Source organism: Hippocampus bargibanti, linkage group LG06 (assembly GCF_051943395.1).
Source record: "Hippocampus bargibanti isolate YZ-2025 linkage group LG06, ASM5194339v1, whole genome shotgun sequence".
NCBI lineage: Eukaryota > Metazoa > Chordata > Actinopteri > Syngnathiformes > Syngnathidae > Hippocampus > Hippocampus bargibanti.
Genome location: NC_142739.1, coordinates 12,580,519 through 12,601,174, shown reverse-complemented (window position 1 = coordinate 12,601,174; position 20,656 = coordinate 12,580,519). Strand labels below are relative to the sequence as shown.

The 20,656-nt window shown below is 41.9% G+C and overlaps 1 protein-coding gene across 14 annotated transcripts in view; it reads right to left on the bottom strand.

Annotated features, from left to right (window-relative positions):
- Nucleotides 1-20,656, bottom strand: part of LOC148896526 (uncharacterized) — a 45,719-nt gene that overhangs the window by 11,315 nt on the left and 13,748 nt on the right. For 8 of the 14 annotated variants that reach the window (XR_016115393.1, XM_088999297.1, XM_088999296.1 and 5 more), the window contains exons 6-28: nucleotides 17,666-17,884; nucleotides 17,486-17,573; nucleotides 16,118-16,270; nucleotides 15,644-15,741; nucleotides 15,185-15,357; nucleotides 14,989-15,096; nucleotides 14,264-14,446; nucleotides 13,994-14,128; nucleotides 13,079-13,879; nucleotides 12,671-12,865; nucleotides 12,369-12,587; nucleotides 12,023-12,256; nucleotides 11,715-11,933; nucleotides 11,448-11,627; nucleotides 11,113-11,346; nucleotides 10,830-10,994; nucleotides 10,498-10,695; nucleotides 10,169-10,360; nucleotides 9,128-9,321; nucleotides 8,851-8,916; nucleotides 8,722-8,760; nucleotides 8,089-8,151; nucleotides 4,921-5,094 (exon numbers count right to left, since the gene is read on the bottom strand). Coding sequence is in view for 13 of the 14 variants with exons in the window: in XM_088999297.1 (XP_088855423.1) it covers nucleotides 4,921-5,094; nucleotides 8,089-8,151; nucleotides 8,722-8,760; nucleotides 8,851-8,916; nucleotides 9,128-9,321; nucleotides 10,169-10,360; nucleotides 10,498-10,695; nucleotides 10,830-10,994; nucleotides 11,113-11,346; nucleotides 11,448-11,627; nucleotides 11,715-11,933; nucleotides 12,023-12,256; nucleotides 12,369-12,587; nucleotides 12,671-12,865; nucleotides 13,079-13,879; nucleotides 13,994-14,128; nucleotides 14,264-14,446; nucleotides 14,989-15,096; nucleotides 15,185-15,357; nucleotides 15,644-15,741; nucleotides 16,118-16,270; nucleotides 17,486-17,573; nucleotides 17,666-17,884 (4,330 nt within the window). In the remaining variant the exon portion in view is untranslated. Of the gene's footprint in view, nucleotides 1-3,161; nucleotides 3,705-4,920; nucleotides 5,095-8,088; nucleotides 8,152-8,721; nucleotides 8,761-8,850; nucleotides 8,917-9,127; nucleotides 9,322-10,168; nucleotides 10,361-10,497; nucleotides 10,696-10,829; nucleotides 10,995-11,112; nucleotides 11,347-11,447; nucleotides 11,628-11,714; nucleotides 11,934-12,022; nucleotides 12,257-12,368; nucleotides 12,588-12,670; nucleotides 12,866-13,078; nucleotides 13,880-13,993; nucleotides 14,129-14,263; nucleotides 14,447-14,988; nucleotides 15,097-15,184; nucleotides 15,358-15,643; nucleotides 15,742-16,117; nucleotides 16,271-17,485; nucleotides 17,574-17,665; nucleotides 17,885-20,656 lie in introns of those variants that run through there. The other 6 variants (XM_088999308.1, XM_088999298.1, XM_088999300.1 and 3 more) reach the window with 6 other exon arrangements.

Below are 20,656 nucleotides of genomic sequence, written 5' to 3'. Positions count from 1 at the left end.
GGCCTTCAAGTGGAGCTCTCCAACTCTCTCTTGAGCGTTTCGCAGCCGAATGTAAAGCGGCTGGGATGAGAATCAGCACCTCCAAATCTGAGACAATGGTTCTCAGTCGGAAAAGGGTGGAGTGCCCTCTCCGGGTCGGGGAGGAGATTGTGCCTCAAGTGGAGGAGTTTAAGTATCTGGCAGTCTTGTTCACAAATGAGGGTGTAAGGGAGCGAGAGGTCGACAGGCGGATCGGTGCGGGGTCTGCTGTGATGCGGACTTTGCACCGATCTGTCGTGGTGAAATAGGAGCTGAGCCAAAATGCAAAGCTCTCAATGTACCGGTCGATCTACGTCCCAACCCTCATCTATGGTCACGAGCTATGGGTTGTGTCCGAAAGAACGAGATCCAGGATGCAAGCGGCCGACATGAGCTTTCTCCGTAGGGTGTCCGGGCTCTCCCTTAGAGATAAGGTGAGAAGCTCGGTCATCCGGGAGGCGCTCAAACTCGAGCCGCTCCTCCTCCACATCGAGAGAAGCCAGATGAGGTGGCTCGGGCATCTGATCAGGATGCCCCCAGGACGCCTCCCTGTGGAGGTGTTCTGAGCATGCCCCACTGGCAGGAGACCCCGGGGATGACCCAGGACACGCTGGAGAGCCTATGTCTCCCAGCTGGCCTGAGAACGCCTCGGGATCCGCCAGGACGAGCTAGAAGAAGTGGCTGGGGAGAAGGAAGTCTGGGCTTCCCTACTGAAGCTGCTGTCCCTGCGACCCGACCCCGGATAAGCGGCAGAAGATGGATGGATGGAGGGATGATTGTATTTTCATTTCCAATTTCAATACTTCTTTATTTATATAGAATTTTCACAATAGCTGCAGTTGGTTTTTTCAATAGAATTTTATTTGGTAGTTTTAAAAATAAAGGAATTTGTGGAGTTTGCATAATCTTCCCGGGCCCCACAAGGATTTTCTTCCGGGTCCTCCGGTTTCCTCCCACATTCCAAAACCATGCGTGGCAGGCTGATTGAACTCTCCAAATTGTCCCTAGATGTGAGTGTAAGTGTAGATGGTTGTTTTTCTCTGTGTGCCCTGCGATTGGCTGGCAACCGATTCAGGGTGTCCCCCGCCTAATGCCCGATGATGACTGGGATAGGCTCCAGCACCCCCCACAAACCTAATGAGGACTAAGCAGTCTAGAAAATGTATGGATGGATGATTTGTATGTACAGTAAAGTCTCGTTATATCGATATTCAAGGGAGTCCGAAAAAATATCGATATAACCGGGACTATCGATATATCCGATCCTGCGCCGAACTGCATTAAACAAAAGCCGCCAAAAGAGGGCAGCCAAGCGCCATATAAGAAACGGAGCTGGCCATTAGCTCCCCTTTTTTTCGGGTGAGAGATGTTCCCCCAATGTTGCCTCAAAATGGCACATATAATTCTTTAATGATTGTAAACATGTATGCTTTAATCTTCAGAACTACAGTGTATTTGAAACATATTCATAACTGGATGTGTAACAAGAAAGCATATTATCCGAATCTGAAGCCATTGTTTGGATTCACAAGCAATGCAAGACGTCTTGGCGTGAAGTCATTTTTATTTGCATTTGAATAAAAAGTGACATCGGCTGTCCTTTAATACACAGTATGGAATGTTAATAATTTTCAAAATCATCGCGCTTCAGCAGACAAAACAAGAAACATTGTTGCAAAAAACGATTGCATTCATATACCGTACAGTGGGCATGTACATAACACAACAGGGAAACTGCAACGCTTACATCTTACTGTATTATGTATACAATTTAAAAAAGTCATCAATCTTCTTCTGCTTCCCATTTATACCTTTTAACACAAACACTTCAATCTCGTCTGCTATACACGAGCTAGCGTCTGAAAATGAAAATGGCTCTGCTACACGGGTGCTGGGCACGTAACCAAGTCACCTGACCAAGTCGACCAATGGCGCGACTGATGGCGTGACACGTAACCAAGACACGTGACCAAGTTGACCAATGGCGCGACCGATGGCGTGTCACGTGACAAAGTCACACGGCCAAGTCGACCAATAGCGCGACCGATGGCAGCTCATGTGACCAAGTCGACCAATGGCGCGACCGATGGCGGCTCACGTAACAAGACACGTGACCAAGTTGACCAATGGCGCAACGGATATATCGATATAAACAACAAAAATGGCCGGCGGAGGATGAAAAGGAGCACTGTAATAACCGGATTATCGTAATAACCGGGTATCGTACTAAACGGTACTAATTATACATAAAAAGACTAGAAATGTGCAAGGGAAATGAAAATAGTATCGTAATAAGCGGTACTATCGATATAACCGATATCGATATCACGAGACTTTACTGTATTTGTATTGTATTTGGGATGTATTTCTGGATAGAATAGTTTAAATGATCTCTAAAGTATTTTGTTACAACCACTGCGGTTTTAAAAGCGCTATATAAATAAAAATGAGTATAATTGTATAGTGCCTCTTTGCAATTGTTTGTATTTTTTTATGATGATACTAGTGCACCGGGTTCCACCGGAGACAAATGCCTTGTGTGTTCTACATACTTGGCAATAAACATGATTCTGATTCTGATGTATTGTACTGTATTGTATTTCCTTTACTGTAGCTTTAGCTAATGCACAGGTGTTAAAGTCAAAGCTCGGGGCTAGATCTGCCCCGTCACATAATTTTATGTGGCCCTTGTATGCATTATCTTGTTGCCTATCACCCCATTACAGACAGTCACTTAAAGAATACTTGAATAAACTGTTATTCTTGACTACTTCATATGTTTGCAGTCATGGTGGTCCTCATAGGGTAAAATGGAAACTAAAATATGGGTCGCAATGAAGATGAATTTGACATCCCTGCTTTAAAATGACATCAGACATCAATGTAGCGTGATGATAAAGCCCAATGTTACTCCACGTTTGGCGGTATGATTTGGATGTTCTGCAATTACCGTATACATAATGTAGCAGAGGGTGGTTTTTATGTTCACTAAGATGGGCATTATTTTTTCATACAAAAAATATCTTGACACATGATCAAATGCACACAAAAATACAGAATGCATGAATACACAACTAATGATGTGTAAATGGAATGAATGTCTTTATTCTTTGGTCATGCATGAAGATTCATGTAGTTGCGATAAAGAAGAAAAGAAAAAAAAGGTTGAGTATTGCAATATAGCTGCCTCATTGATTTTCATCACAGAAATAATGACAAAGATTTTGATAAATGTCTCAGTACACCACAACTATTGGCTGATTTCAATAAATACATATTTCCTTCAAAATGTGAAGAGTTGGTATTAGAGGCAAGAAGATGGTAAACAAAAATCTGAGTCCAACAGCAAGTCACAGAAGATGTAAAACAATGTTGGATTCAATTTCCAGTTCTAATAAGTTGTTTTTGAAATAGTAGCGTGTTACGTAACAAAAAAGGTGACAGTCTTGTTCCACTAAGAGTGGGGGGTGTCTTCTCGAGTGGAGCGGAGGATGAGAAATGAGGAATGCTACAAGTGATGTAAGAGTAGGCGGAGGGACGGAGAAGAAAAAGAGTGGCAAGGTGATAGGGTTCTGTCTCCGCAGATCACACTCACGCCTGTGCGGGACTTCCAGAGTCCAGACGGCCCCTCAGCTGCGTTTGGAGTAGAAGTCGAGCAGGGGGCCGCGCGGGAGGCGGGTGACAAACTGAAGGAGGTAGGGGGAAGCAGGGGGAGAGAGATGAGCGGGAGGAGTTTTGATGGCCATTGAACTTGCAAAACTGCCAAATCGTAAGTTTTCCAAGGGTGGAATTGTTAGCACATGCATTTAAAAATAAATTAACTTTCATGTACAAACTCTACACTAAAATTAATAAAAAGAAAGACATGCTCACTAACTTTCTCACATGTATTATGATAACACCTTACTTAATTACATCCCACACTACATAGCGAAATTCCATGTAATTCTCCTGCTCATAGCGGATCACATTTAGTTGGTTGTGCAGGTTCCACAAGTTCAGACATTATTTGAGCAGTTACGCCAGAAAGTATATTCCACACATCAAAAATGCAACATTGGCGTGATGTTTGAAATCATATCATGGAAAACCCAATGGAAGATTACCATTTATTCTATTTCTGAGCGAGTTAGCTATTTTGATGGTGGCTAAAGGGTCGAAACATTGAGCACAGCTGTGAATCCTTTTCCCTTCAGTAACGCTTAAGGCTTAAAGAAAGCACCAGAAAAAGCAGTGCAGAAACAAAACGTGCAATGCAAAACTGTCATAAAAGCAGAAAAGATATAATAAAGAGAGCAGCAAAGTAAATTGTGTGGTGTGTGAGAACGTGCAAGTCCTCCGGAGGAGCGGTTCATTTCCCACTGTCATGCGTCTTGTTTGTCAGCATGCAACGCGGACATGTCAGAAAATCTGATCCATGTCCGATGAAGCGTATCGGCGGAAACCCAAAAATGCCTCATCCACATGAGACTTGGCTGAGTGACAACATACAAATGCAGTCCCGATACAACCACTCCAGCCACCATTCTTCATCAGATCATGCGTGTGCTGCATCTTTCATGCCATCAGGTATCGGTTTTAACATGCGCACGCAGATGGTTACCATCAAACCATCAACCTGAAGGAGCCTCATCAAATACTCTGCCATTTGAACCAATTGGTCACAGGAAGCACTGATGGGGGACCCATCCAAATTGCACATGGATAATCAAACACACTCTTGTGATGTTTTCCAAACACACATAACATTCTGGATAGTCGGCAAACAATGAGCAGATGTCGGATATCTGATGATACAAAGCATGCTTGTGTATCACGTTTCCTGTATTTGAACCACTGTGTGTGTTTCACCTTTTCAATTCATTTCACACAAAAATGTGTCATTTGGTACGTCACACTTACCCCACCTGCACCGGGCTGACCATTGACACCCAGAGTACGTAATGGTGAGTGTGTGGACAGACGCTTGTCCCATTCACTGGGCCTGGAATCCGGCACAGCTTCCATGAAGTTCCTCTTCAGCTCGCTGATACTGGCGTGATGCCTGAGCAGGTCCTCTTGAGGCTTATCAAACTCCTACAAAGTCAAGGAAGTAAAGGGAAAGATTGATGAATATGGAATATGATAGCAGGGCAGGGGGAAAAAGGTCAAGAGAAGAAAATTAATCAAGGATTATCATTACCTTTGGGTAATTGGTTGATTAAATATGACGAAGCAAAAGCAATGTTAGTAATTCAATTTGGACAAACTGTAAATGAGGCATGTTTCAAATATTATGGATTGTGCGTTTCACATGATGATGATCAATGGATTGAGATTCATTGTGTAATAGAAAGCTTTGCGGCTTGTGCCACGATTTGTCAAACAGAGTTGATTGTGAATCTTTAAATCAGACTGATTTGGTGACTTGCATGATGGGCATGATGGTTGTAAAAATCTGGGAAACATGCTGCCAGTCAGTGAAAGTGAAAACTGCAGCTATGTCAGAGGTCAATGAAGATGAGGCTCCATACACAAAAACAAAATTGGACAAAGTAGCAATAACCCTGAACATTTAGCATCAAGTTGACCGCTATGGATGTGCAATCACACATAATGTAACAAGAGTTTTCGGAAAGAAGTGCCATTTAATCATTACCTGTGGAGCATAGAGAAACCTCATGTCCCAAAATGTAAATATATGCACATAATATGCAGAGGAGCAACAAAGCCGTAAAACAGGGATGATTACATGATTTGTATTCAGTTCTAATTTCTCATAAATTAGAATTCTATTAGTTGATGAACTTTAGTTGCAGACTGCAAAGACTGTCATTGCATGCATTTTAAGCAAATTAGCGAATGAGATGGAAAAAGCATGAGAGAAAGGGCTTAAGCATAATAAGATAATCCTGACGGTCTCTTGTAATATCACTTGTGTGAAAATCTCATCCCAGGTAAGCAAAGTCGCAAGCACACACCACATCTGTATGTCATATTTGGAGGCTCCTTATTGATTAAGAAGAGAAGGCTCTTTTTAACCCTCATATCATGTTGTGGGTCATTTTTACCCATATGTAAAAATTCACACGAAACAGTGAAATAATAGGTGACATCAGCAAACAACTGTTTCTGAGATGTTCTATCCCATTGGGACATATGAGAACTGTTTGGAAGAAAGGAAAAAGGAAGCATAACCAGTTCTTTAGTGAATACAAAAAATGGAAACGGGAAAAATTGACCTGTAACATAATATGAGGGGTAATGACGCTGGCCTCTGTCACCGGTTGACGAATTTTCTGCCACCAAAAGTGGCAATGACTGTATACTACGAGATAAATCACTTTTACATTTGTCGATATAAAACAAAAAACAATACCTGAAAAAAGGCACAATAACAAGAAAATGATCATTGTGAGGACATCACAATGATCACATGACAGCAAAGCATGCTGGATAACAGCTGCTATTCCTTAACACGGCGTGTGAAGCGCTACCATGATACACCAACACAATTTACAAATCCCACAACGCAGCGCAACAGCTGCCATGTTGAACGTTAAGCACCCAGAATCATTCCCAAACTAAGACTGTGTACATACGGATCAAACGATGTATCTTTGCATCACATATCTGCTGTTCTGTGCATTGAAAATTAGCAAATCATTATCGTGATACCTCAGTTTACGAACGCTTTAGCTCACGAAATTTTCGCATTAACATTAAACATTAAATTTGCGAGAATATAATCTGGGCAGACGAACTAGTTTTCGGCGGACGAACCAAACCACACAGCGCCACGGTGGCTGGCGGATTAGTTTTCGGCAGATGAACACCAAACCACATGGTCAAACTGCGCCACTGTGGCTGGCAGACTTGTTTTCGTCACTCTCTTTCTTTGAGTGCAGACATGGTCCATTATTGAGGATACTTTTGCTATTATGGGACCGAAAAAGACCCCACCACAGTCTAGTGTTAAGCCAAAGAGGACAAAAAAAGAAAATTACGGTCGAGCAAAAGAAGATCATCGAAAAACACAAACGAGGTGCGCATTTGTGTGACTTAGCGTCCCAGTACCAGTACGCTAAATGGACCATTGCTACGTGTGGCTAAGGGTGTTTCTGTGTTGTCGAAGCAACGGTCTCAGGCAATAGAAGAGGTTGAAAAACTTCTGTTGATTTGGATTAACAAAAAGCAGCTAGCAGGGGACAGTGTGAGTGAGAGTATTTTCTCCAAGAAAGCACGGCAACTTCACTCAGATTTCATCAAGAGGCAACTACAGAAACGACCATCAAAAAGGTAAATAAAATGACTATTATACAGTACAGTTTATTTCTTCAATTACGATATATTGCACATTTATTATACATAAAATAAGGTATATTTTGTGTAGTTTTAAGGTTTATTTAGGAGAAAATGATATTTTATGGGGACCTGGGAACGGATTATTTTCATTTTTAGTTGTTTCTTATGGGAAATAAATGTTCGACAGACGAACTTTTTGCCTTACACACACTTTCTGGGAACCAATTAAGTCTGTGAACTGAGGTATCACTGTATAAGGTAGTCGTCTTAACGGTACACTTTCTTTCAGATGTATTTTTTTCTGAGGACGCTATGCGTAAAGTAATGCTACCGGAAACAAATTCCTTGTGTGTTCTACATACTTGGCAATAAAGATGATTCTGATTCTGTAAAACATTTGTTTTTAGCCTCTTAAATAAATGTTTACTCTGTTCATCTGAAAACCCAACGTGTTCTCGAGGTTTTGAAATTTAAGAAAAAGTGGTTTTGCTAGCTGCTCCTCATGAGAGGGATCATTTATGGACTGTCAAGTGTAATCAGTACAAGAATAAGAGCATCCATCTTAGCAAAAGGCCTATGCCGTTCAGTAGCACACTCCAGGAACAAGTGGATTAGAATTGGCATCAACACACATTTCTTTAATCTGACTAGCCTATCAGACACGATTAATGCTGATGTGAGTCCAAAATCAAGCCTTCATGCAAGCGTGATATGAAACAGCAGCCAGGGCACCAAAGAGCAAAAAAATAAAGCGAGAGATGTGACATCTCCGGTGGCGATACAAACCTCCAACATTAAAAGGCTATGTCTCATATAAATTGAGTCACCCTCAATTTTCTTAGCCCTTTTCTGTGAAAAATGGACAGAACAAAAAGGGAGGAGTCAGGGTGTCAGTTTCCGATGAAGGTAGCCACACGTCGGAGAAGCATGCTTTGACGTTCACTCAACTGTTAATTAAAAACAAAGAGTCGACATGCAAAACGGCTTGAGGCTTCTCATCAAACCCCTATAGGATTACGTCCTCTAGTTTGATGTTCAAGAAAGAAACAAGCATTTGCGGTAACACAAGTGGCAATACAAAATGGATTCTCATGCCCAATCCTAAATGCACAAAAGATCCATGCAAATGCATTGCAGGTATTGCAACATCATGTGATCAGGATAATAATGTCATTAACGGCGAACATTTGTACAATCTTAAGACACAAGTGCAACTACGAGTGTGTAGTCTATAAGGATTGCAAATCACATTTTATCCATTCTTGCATGCTCTATCCAAGAAACTGCAGATGCCCTGGACATCATATGGCAGAGCTACATGTTTGCATCCGGTATGAGAAGAAAATGGAATAGTTTTGGACGGAACAAATTGTCTGCAGAAATGGAGAAGCGACACACACGGACGACTAAGAATCTGACCTTTCTCAACTGCACCACCTCTCTGCTCGACACCTCAGACTGCGTGGAGAGATGGAGACGTGTTAGCATATCTAACACGTGTTTGTGTTGAATGGAAACATGTCTCTGAGGCTGGGGTTTGAGACTAACCTGAATGTCCCCATTGATGGAAAGTGGCACTGAGGAGTCAGTTCTCTGGTCAGTCCATGCTGCTGACTACAGCAGCAAGAGACATAGTTTAGAGAACCATCCCTGATTGGTCATTTAGCATTTTTATATTTAGTCTTGGAAATATTTGAATTGTAGTCACTATTTTTAAGCAATTTTATGAAAAATTTCATGAGGCAGCAGTTTTTCTAACAGGGAATAAATATACTTTTGAACCAGTAAACACTTGAAAGTGCAAAGGTAAAAATTCAAGAACTACCTTGTCTTCAGTTCTTGATGGCTCAACAACTTCTAATGTGACCTCTAGTTTCCCTTCCTCTTTGATTCCTGTCCTGATTGGAGTGGAGGTCTGTGGTTGCTCCAATGGTGCCAATGGAATTCCAGCCTCTGCCAAAGCCGCTTGGGAGAAAACTGGAGCGCTGACAGGGCGGGTGCTTCTTTGTGTGATTACCACTGGACACAAGAGAGAGCGGAACACAGCTCAATTGAAATTAGGGTTGGGAAAACAGATTACCGGTATGAAAATAAAATAAAAAGTAAGAAATAAATCAAATCAAATACAGTATTTTCCTGTGTATAAGGCGCATCCCCAATGAAGGGCGTATTTTCAAACTTTCTCCATGTATAAGGGGCACCTTCAATAAATGAAAAAAAAGTTTTCCAAATATAATATAAAAGTATAGGAAAGTTTTCCAAATATAAGGTGCACCACATTATAAGGCGCTACATTAGGGGCTGGGGTTACACATGACTTCTTCTACAGGGGAAAAAGGAGTTTGCGGCTGCTGACAGCAGTTACGAGACCTGTTGTGGCTCAACATTACTGCACATATAAGGCGTGCCTGCATGTTGGTGCAGGGTCATCTTTTGAAGAAAATCAAGGCTTTTGGGTGAGCTTTAAACACCGGAAAATATGGTCAAGTAAAACGAATAAATAAAGAAATAAATAAAATAAAATAACACACTCCACACTGCCACGATATTTTCCGCAAGTTTCTAGGGGAAGAGCACACACGTGGGATATTTTACCTTGAATTCTCCTTCATTGATCACCTCAGCAAAGCACACACAAAATACGACCAGGTGGAAAGAATGAGAAGCTGCAATTAGAGTTCTTGTTAGGAAGCAAGGCGCTATTAAGCTCCATGAGAGTGAGAAAATGTGGCTATTTCTTCGCTCTGAATAACTGTCAGACATCCTAAAGCGATGGTCAGCCATCATCCATCTTGATTTGTTGTTAATAAGCAGGGGTTAAAAAGAAAAATCACGTGTGAGTCACACGAAAAAAATGGCAGAATACCTGGCTTTTTGGGGGCAAAGTCAAGGAGAACAAACCAATCATCATGGACATGTGTATATTTGAGAGGCCGTCTTTCTTTCTGGATCCGTTTGTCAAACTGGGGTCTCTCAATATTAGAAATCCTTGTTTTGGTCTTAGAGCTTATCACTCTTGGAACTTCTGCCGGGAATCTGAGTTGCTCAGGGACGGCGGCTAATATCACAGAATGTCATTAAAATACATGAAGGCACAAACATTTACGATGAACTTGAGAAACCACAAGCTATGGTTGAAAAGTCAAATAGCTGTGACAAATGTTTGCAAGAAGGAACTGGTCCTTTCTAAAATACCTGTTTTGCAAGGAACCACATCTAGAAGAGTAAACCAATCATCCACCATCTTTCTCCCCGTTTGAAATGGTTGCTGCTGCAACATCCCTTGCGTCCATGTTTGCACCATTGTAGTGATTCTCTGTAGTGACTTCTGTTCTACGACTGACCAAGCTTTAGATGCAGCTGTATCAGGATATCTTTGGATAGGTTCAGCCACTATTGTAGAATTAAAAAATTAAAAAACAGCAAGATGACGCTTAACCACAAAAGGCGCTTCGTTTAAGCTTCTAAGAATAAAAACAACTGTGCTGAAATATAAATTGAACTGTGCTTCGTCAAAAGAGACATACCTGGTACTTTTATTGCATCTAAAATCACAAACCAGTCATCATCCACCTGTCGGGGTTGTGGTGTAATTTCGACTGACTTTACTGGCAACCCCACTTCTTCTCTGCTGGGTTTTTGTTTTGTTTCTCTAACTGCGGTCACATCCACAAGATTCTCAACCACAGCAGCTGAAAATGTGTACATAACGCACATATGAAATAAAATTTGCAGTCGTGAACATGAATTTTCCTCGTTCATGTGTAGGGTTTAAAAAGTGTTGACGAGGATATGTTTAAAGATGGATACCTGATGATACAAGAGCTGTCTTTTCTAGGAAGATTTGTTGTTGGAACACTTCAAACCAATCGTCATCTTTGTCCCTCCCTGATGTTGGTACAAGTGGCCTCATTTCTGTAATTCGTGTCTCAACAAGCCTGGGGTTGTCACCAGTTACCATCATCTCCCATGTTCCAGTCCCAGTGGTGAACGTGTCAGCCTCAGAGGGCTTCCTCGCAGCTAGAGCAATTTCAACAGGGGCGTCTACCATAAGCAGACAAAGTAAAAAAGAAGGGAGTGTTTTTATTGGCCAATCAAAGGCAAATATGCTTTGTTTTCGGTGAGCGCAAACACAAATGAGATACCTGCTAGTCGTATAACCGCCTTATCGCGAACTGCATCAAATGCCACAAACCAGTCATCTTCTTTCTCTGGCTGTGGTTGTGATGGGCATTCTCTCATTTGGTCCAAACCAACCCGTAGCAATGTCGGCTCTATGACTTTCGCTTCAATCACAGGCCCAGTATCTGGATAGATCTTAGCTGCTATTCGTAGGGTAAGTATACAAGAAAATTGGATTGCTTCAGGTTACTGACGTGCGTGTGAAAAGCACAAACGAAGAATGTGGGTACCTGGGGGCACAATGGCCCTTTCTCTGGGAATAACATCCAGCAGCAGAAACCAGTCGTCATCTCTGTTTATGACTATCGGAAATCTTTTCAGCTCTGGATACATTTTTTTAGAAGCCTCTTGTACTAGCACCATTTCTTCTACTACAACCTCTACTCTTTCTTCAACCACAGTAGAAATGTATTTTTCAGCACAAGTCTGAGCGTACCCGGCCTGGGTCACTTGAGAGAAATAAAGATGTGAATAAAGATATGAAATCAGCAAAGGCCCCAGTGAAGTTTTAAAGGGGTATGTGGGTTGGTGGAAATACCTGGTGGTACAAATTGGAGCTCTCTGGTGGGAACGTCCAGCAGTAAAAACCAATCGTCATCTATTTCCCTTAAACTTTGTGACAGCATTGTGACTTCATTTTGGCTCAGGTCCTCTTTTATTTCTGTCTCTTTAATTAATACATCCACAGGGTCTTCCCTGATTTCAACTAACATGTCAGTCACAGAGGCATTTTCTTGAGCAGACACATCAACAGCAGCTCCAAAATATAAACCTGTAGAGCCAACATGTTGGAGAAGTGATTTAAGATCAAAAAAGGCAGCAAAGCTTAAAACATGTTTTGTCAGAGTGAAGTTGTGAAGCAATGCGAGGGGCTGTCACAATACCTGGAGCTACACAAGCGCTTTCTTTGTAAACAACATCCAGCAACACAAACCAGTCATCATCTCGTTCTTTCACCGGTTGCTCGTGGTTGTCTTGAAGATATGTTGGTGCCTCTGTCCTCATCTCTGCCTGTTCAAGTTTCACCTCCCTAAAGTCCTCATGCTTTTCAACCAGACAGACCAAACTTTTTGCCCTCATCTGGCCAGTTTCCTTCAAGGTCACTGATATGAGCAAAATATACAAGCATGAGAACAAGGCACAAAATACTTGTTTTGCAAAGCAGCACGAGGCAGAATAGCAATACCTGGTTTGACAAAACTGGGAACACAATCCAGCAACACAAACCAGTCATCTGCTCTTTCTAAAAAGGTCTGTGGTTGGAGAATATCTACTCTTGGCCCTTCTCCTAGTCGGACCCCTTTATCCTCAAATGCTGTAACTTGAGATTTCGAGGTCAGAAAATCCCTGTCATCCAATGCACCGTGCTTCACTGATGTAACTGAACAAGGTGAAAAAAAAGAAATTCTTGGACTCAAGTGCTCAAAAAGAGGCAATGTTTGTTGACATGTATAGGAAGCCGCGTGAATTTTGTTTACAAGTGCAAACTGGTTGAAAACCCATCAATAAATGTAGAAAGCATCATCAATTTGTTTTATGGTTACAATCTACAAGTAGAACACATTCTCTAGATTTCAAATGCTCAATGTTGTACCTGGAGGTTTGATAATAGGTGCGTATCGTTGACGGTCAAAAAGCAGGGACCACATATCCTTGTCGTTGTCTACTGAAGATCCACTTTGAAGCTCCTTGACTTCTCTCTCTGCGCTCTCATCCAATATATCTGTCTTCAGTCCAATCTCACCATCTTTTGACAATTTTTCCGAGATTATCTTTAGTAGCCTATCTTCCATAGCATCAATCGTCTGTGGCCTCTCATCCGCAAAAGCGACTCTCTTCTTAGTGCTTACCACCCTTGTATAAACTGCCTGAGAAGAAGTATTGACAGGTGGATTGCTTAACTTCTCCTCCACTTCATCTTTCCATTCTTCTTCGATTTGGCGCAGCTTCTCTCTCAGACTATAATCAAATAAATGTTCATCTTTTTTTTCATCTTCCTCAGGCAAAAGGCCCTTTAGGAACACCTGTTTTATTTCCTCCTCTAATTCATCGTGTTCATCGCCCTCATTCGTGTTCCTCACCATCCTCACAGAATTTTGCAGCACCATCCGAGTTATGGCTTTACTTTCCTTCTGTAGTTCCTCGTCCTCTAGTTTGGCAACTTCTTGTTCCCCTAACTCCTCTTCAATCACTTCTTGAATCCGATCTGACATTTCTTCGACTTCTTGTAGCCTCTCTTCTAAATCTCTAACTTTCCTCAGCTTTCTCTCCAAAGCCTCCATCTCTTCTAGCTTTTCCACAATCATCACCATCTCCTCTAGTCTCTCAATGGCCTCCTCCTCTGTCAATTCTTGTCCTGTGAAATATCCAGTCTCATCCTTCAACTGGAGCTGGGCTGCATGAAAGAAAAGCAGGAACAGAAAACAAAATGGGATGCAAACATAGGGTTATATCTTATTGACCGTAGAATATGTCCACTTGCAAATCACACCATCACACGGTGACTCACGCTGAGGTTTATCAACATGCTTATAATTGGGCAGGCTGGAACTTTGATCAAAGTAGAGGAACCAATCATGGTGTCGTTCCTGTGCTGGTTGCAACAGCCTGTCAATAAAACTCATGCTCCCCAGGCTAATGTTAGCTGACAATTTGAGATGAAAAATAGACCAAGTAAGCAAAAAGACAGAGGAAGAAAAGTGTTGAATAAATGCACATTGAGCACACCTGTGAATGGAAAAATGTTCCTGAAGCTAGCAGACATTAGAAATGCTCATACCTGGCCCTCTTACAAACTCAAAAGATGGGGAAAGGGGAAAAGGAGGATCGCGTTCAACCAGGGTAGACCAGTCATCTTCTTTTTTCATCTGCACCGCTGCATCATATGGAAGCTCCCACCACGGCCGACTGCCGGCCTGACTATTCCAGGATTGAATAATTGTCGGTTCAGACTCACCTCTGGCTGTGAAGACATGACGGGGTGATGCCATTATGTGATAATGCTTCCTGGTGTTTCAAGTTTTATGAAAAGCATCTAAGCAAGGTGTCGGTGAGCCCAGTAAGCAGCCGTTAGTTATAAAGCTCAACGTATGTGTTTTTAACATGGCCATTAAGCAGAAATGTTGTCCCCAAAAAGGGCAATGCTGTTTCAAGAAGTCATTGAAGCGATGATGGTTGACAAAGAGGGGAGCCATGTTAAGAAGATATGCACAAAGCTGCTGACCGCATAGCATAAGATGAAGCTGTGACTTCTGAGCAACATGCAAAACCAATGTCAAGCCTGAGTCAGTCTGCATATTCTGCAGTGTCCAAAGATATGCTTGGATCATGCCAAAGAGCAAGACAAAGTGGATGGCTGAACAGTTATATTTGAATGGTCTTTTTTTGGTCAGCGGATTAAACATGGCAAAGAAATGATCCATTTGTAAATGAAATGAAAACGTATTGCCTTTAGGAAGCGTAATGAAAGTAGCCAAGTGCAATGCTCCACACAATTCGGGGTACCTGCAAATTCAAGGAAAGGGTGGGGCTTTTCAGAAATAAGCATCGATGACCAGTCATCAACCTCACACCTGGTTGATGCTGTAACGCTCTGGAGAGTCTTTTCTCCAGCTGTTGGGCCGAAAGAAGAGTATATTTCTCCGTTTGTGTTTAATGGTGAAATCTTTGTGCACCACAAAGGTTGGGCTCACAAACCTACCTCCATCTAAATTGCGGGAAAGGCGTTTGCTTGCGGAGCGCGTGAAGCGAGGGGCAGGGCGGTCGATCATGGAGCTGGCTTGACGAGTCTGTGCCTGTGTGCGCCCGCTGTACCTGAACTTAGAGCCCAGGACGAGGAAGCGACGCGACGAGGGAGGCTCAGTTGTTGATGTTCTGAGGAACAGAAAAGGGTCTTCTTCAATTTGCGTTGACCACCGAAGCAGCAAGCCTACAGGACGACTGTAGATGGTTTCGAAATCCCAAATTGGTGGTGTTGCGTAACTTGGTAAGCAACAACTTTGACACTTCGATGGGTCATTCTGAGGTCAGGACGAGTGCAGTGTTACAGCGAGCCAATTTCACAGATTAGGCTGCAGTGAGCCAATTATGCAGAGGACGGGCTTGTGTATGGTAAGAAGGGGCATGACATTCAAACTGGTCAAAATCAACCTGTTCATACCTGAAGAAGGTGTGATGTTCAACGCAAACTTTCCACAACTTCTTTGAGGCTTTGTAGTTTGGTAGTTTGAAGCCGATTGTGCTTTCATATTGCTCTTGCTGTGTGGGAAGAAAACAAAACCATTAAGGCAGAGTCAAAAGGGGTCACATTGGGTTGATCACAAGTCTGACACGTAGCATGAAATTTACCCCGGAGCAAGGTCGCATGAGTACAGTATAATTCCCGTGCAGGCGGACAGACTGTTATGTTCAATTACAGTAATTTAAAATATTACGGCTATACTTAATTTGGGTTGAATTCAGAGAGCAAGACCACTACAGTAATTATAATGCAGAGCCCTCAAAAAAGTGCATTTTTTAAAATTATATTTTTTTAACTGATTCTGTTTGTAGAGAAGACATGATACACATTGCAAAACAAACAACATCTGTAGCTCCACAGTGGAACGTAGAGAAAATGTAGATTGTGATTGACCTCAGATGGACGGATCTTAATGAAGAAGCTGCTGCGCTTGTAGGAGATCTTGAGAACCTTTGGCCAAGGGAACCGGTTGATTCTCAACTTGTCCTTATAAACCATCAAGCCACCAGAGCAAACTCCAAGTGTGATGTCAACACCTTCAAGATCCTGAAAACGCACAAAAAGAGAGGTCACGGTGACACAGGCCGTTGCAAAGTTGTGTGTACCATTTAGTCCACAAGAGGGCAGACTTCAAACATTATCAGGTCATTGTGGTTGAAAAACACGTTTACAGCTTACATCAATTTCATCCATCCATTTTCGGATCTGATTAACCTCACAAAGGTTGCACGATGTGTCGCACGACCTTTGAGACGATCCCAACTGTCTTTGGGCAGTCAGCTAGTTGCCCGCCAGGGCACACAGTGCAGACAAAGGCCATCCGCGCATGCTAACCGCTGGTTCGCCAAGCCGCCGACATCAATTTGATTTTGTTAAAATCTGGATGTTACTCATGTGAATTACAAGATGTCACAATCGATGAAAAGGTTTTGGTCAGCGGATTAAACATGGCAAAGAAATGATCCATTTGTAAATGAAATGAAAACTATATATATATATATATATATATATATATATATATATATATATATATATATATATATATATATATATATATATATATATATATATATATATATATAGGGCCTATACTACCAGTCAGACTCTAGTTCGCTGAAGAAGCATCTTGGATAAGAAGCGAAACGTCCGACACCTTCAAAGAAGTACAGACGACGGCTGAAGAAACCTTTTCATCGATGGACCACTCCTGTACGACTGAGAGCTTACACAGATGTAAAGAAGCTGTCACAATGTTTAATTGTGTTATCATGGGCCATGATTTTTCACAGATATGGTGTAACAAGTCAAACTATGTCTCATATTCAAAATATTTCGATTATGGTTTTATTGTTCTGGTGTTTATTGTTCTTTTAATTGTAAAGTGTCCTGGGGTGCTTTGAAAGGCGATTGTAAATTAAATGTATTATTATTTTTATTTCATTATTATTACTATTATTACTATTATTATAACTGTGGTCGTGTGTTGTTTTCACACATTTGCGGCAACAGTTAAATTACTGCAGCTTTTGGTGGCCATGAATATGATGGACTCTGTTACGATGTTTGTGTAATTAATTATAATAAGAAGTTCTAATGAGCAGAGACAGCCTTTTGAAGAATGAGCTTGTTGCGAAAGCGTGGATGTTATTCCATACGATTCAACAAAAGTTTCCACAGACTGGATTTAATTACAGAATGCGATAGATGTGTCCCGCATGCTGGGAAATAGGATAACAGGTAATTGTTGGAACAAGATATCACCTTGGCTTGGTGAAGGTCCACACCATACATTGCAAGTTTCTTGGCATTTTCCAGGAACAGCATGTCGGCTTGGGCTGGAGTCATTGACCTTCCACATAAAAAAAAGAAAAGATGGGTTCTGAATGAAACATTGAAAAGAAATTTAGAGTCTTCAAATGTGAATACATTGTGGAGGCTTACCGGTATGTTCGATGTAACTCCATCACCTTTTCCTCCAGCTCTTTGCTTTGTCCAGGAGCAAGACTAAGATCTTTCACATAGTCGGCTCCATGGACTTCCGGATCATATTCGCCAAGCTCTGACTGTGATGTATAAGAGCCCAGCAGGGAGAGGGTGACAAAGGAACATGGAAGAACCCCACTCATGATGTCCTTCCTCAGCTGGAGACACAGATAGTACCTGCAAAAGAGAACAGCATCTAATGTATCATAGATTTGTTTGTATTTTCTTGTATACTTAAAGGGGAACCGACGTCACTTTTTTTCTTTTTTAACTGACATCAGAAAAACGTTTTATAGCATCTAAAATACCCAAAACACGCAGTATGATATTTTTATTCAAATGCAAAACACCAATAAAAATGACTTAAAGTGTCCAAAATCTGCAAAAACTTGAGCTGCGAATTGGGCATTTTCAGAAAGTCCCGCCCCCAGTTCGTGACGTCACGCCAAGACGTCTTGCATTGCTGGAGAATCCAAACAATGGCTTCAGATTCGGAGAATATGCTTTCTTGTTACACATCCAGTTATGAATATGATTCAAATAGTTCTGAAGAGGAAAGCATACATGTTTGCAATCGATTAAAGAAGTCCTTCCGTGTCATTTTGAGGCATCTGGACTGCAATGTAGCGTCCCACAAAAGAGGCAAAAAAATGGCAACCAGCTCCTATGAGGAATGAATCACAGGCTGATAAATTCCTTTCATGGATCTTGGACTCCCTCTTCTGGCGGCTTTTGGGTGCAGCACAAGGTTTTCAAACAAAACAGTACAGCAAAATACATTGACCTGATGGAAGGACGCTACAATGCGTCTTTTTTTGCGGTCGGGGGAGAGGGGGGGGTCCTTTCATGACGTCACGTACGGACTCGTCACCAACTCAAAAACAAGACTTCCTGAATGTTCAGCGCAAGTCTTAAAACGTAAAATATAGCTTTATGCGGTGGAATCTTATTAAAATACGCCCAGTAGAAGTCATTTGAAGCCATTTTACAAATTATGGACGCAACTTGTCCGGAGACGGTTGTCCTTTACAGGACAACCGACATTACTTTTTTGTTTCCTAACTGACATCATCTAAAATACCCAAAACACGCAGTATGATATTTTTAGTCAGATGCAAAACACCAATGAAAATGAACCCGGAAGTGGCCAGTTTCAGAAGGTCCCGCCCCCTTCTTTGTGGTGTCACCCCAAGACGTCTTGCCTTGCTGGAGAATCAAAACAATGGCTTCAGATTCGGAGAATATGCTTTCTTGTTACTCATCCTGTTATGAATATGATTAAATTGTTCTGAAGAGGAAAGCATACATGTTTGCAATCGATTAAAGAATTTATTCCGTGCCATTTTGAGGCAATATGTGGGGAAATGTATCACCAAAAAAGAGGCAGAAAATGGTGACAAAGCTCCGTGTAAGGAATTAATCAGCCCGTTTCCACAGGCTGATTAATTCCTTACAAGGAGCTTTGTCGCCCTCTTCTGCCTCTTTTTGGTGCAACACGAAGTTTTCAGACCATACAAGTGCAGCAAAATGCATTGACGTGATGGAAGGACTGCTACAATGTGTCCTTTTTTTGGTCAGGGGCGTTCCTTCAGTACGTAGGGTGAGGACTCGTCACCAACTCAAACACTAGACTTCCGGAATATTCAGCGCGAGTGTTAAAATGTAAAATATAGCTATATGCGGTGTATCTTTGTAAAATACGCTCAGTAGAAGTCATTTGAATCAATTTTACAAATAATGGACACAACTTGTCCGGAGGCGTTGGTTGTCCTGTAAAGGATAACCAACGCCAAAATTTGTAAAATCGCTTCAAATATCAGTTGTCCTTTAAAGCAGGGATCCCCAACCCCCGGGCCGCGGACCGGTACCGGTCCGTGGGTCATTTGGTGCCGGGCCGCGCAGAAAGAATAAATAATTTACATAATTTCCGTTTATTTTTATTTATCATCTGAGTCCAAATTATGTTTTATTTTGAAAAATGAAAAGTCACCGCTTGCAGCGCATTTCCGTGACGAGCAATGGGTCGCAAAGCTCGCTTACCACAACTGCTGGAGTTAGCAAATGATGGCGGACTTAAAAGTATGTTTGAGACAACAACTATGCCAGTGTTTTGGATTAAAGTGATGGCAGAATACCCCGAGATCGCCACAACAGCACTGAAAACCCTGTTGCAGTTTCCGACATCTCATTTGTGTGAAGCGGGATTTTCTCCAGTGACAGCAACCAAAACAAAACAAAACTACGGAGTAGACTGGACACAAGCAAGACACTTCGGGTGTCATTGTCTCCCATTATCCAGAGATGGGACCGTCTCGTTGCAGAGAAACAAGCTCCGGGGTCCCACTGATTCATTTGTAGTGAGTTGTATTTTTCATGCATTTTGTACTTGTTTTTGTGGTGTATCTTATTTTGAAGGCACGTTCAAACATTACCATGGTGACCATAGATCGTTAAGGGGAAGAGACGATGTAACATATGTTGTTGTTGGCGCGATGTTACCAGGACTCTGCTAATAAAGTTGTATAAAAATACACAATGGATTCACGTTTATTATTATATTTAAAAGAAAGAAAAAACAGTTTCCATGCCTGTCGTATCATCTTATTTTGTTGTATTTATCCGCCGGTCTGTGAAAATATTGTCTGACATTAAACCGGTCCGGTAGTCGAGTGGTTAGCTGTGTGGAGTTTGCATGTTCTCCCCGGACCCGCGTGGGTTTTCTCCGGGTCCTCCGGTTTCCTCCCACACTCCAAAAACATGCATGGCAGGCAGATTGACTATTCCAAATTGTCCCTAGGTGTGAGTGTGAGAGTGACTGTTGTATGTCTTTTTATTCAGGGTGTCCCCCGCCTCGTGCCCGAAGGCAGCTGAGATAGGCTCCAGCGACCCTAATGAGGAATAAGCGGTACGGAAAATGAGATGAGATTAAACCGGTCCATGTCGCAAAAA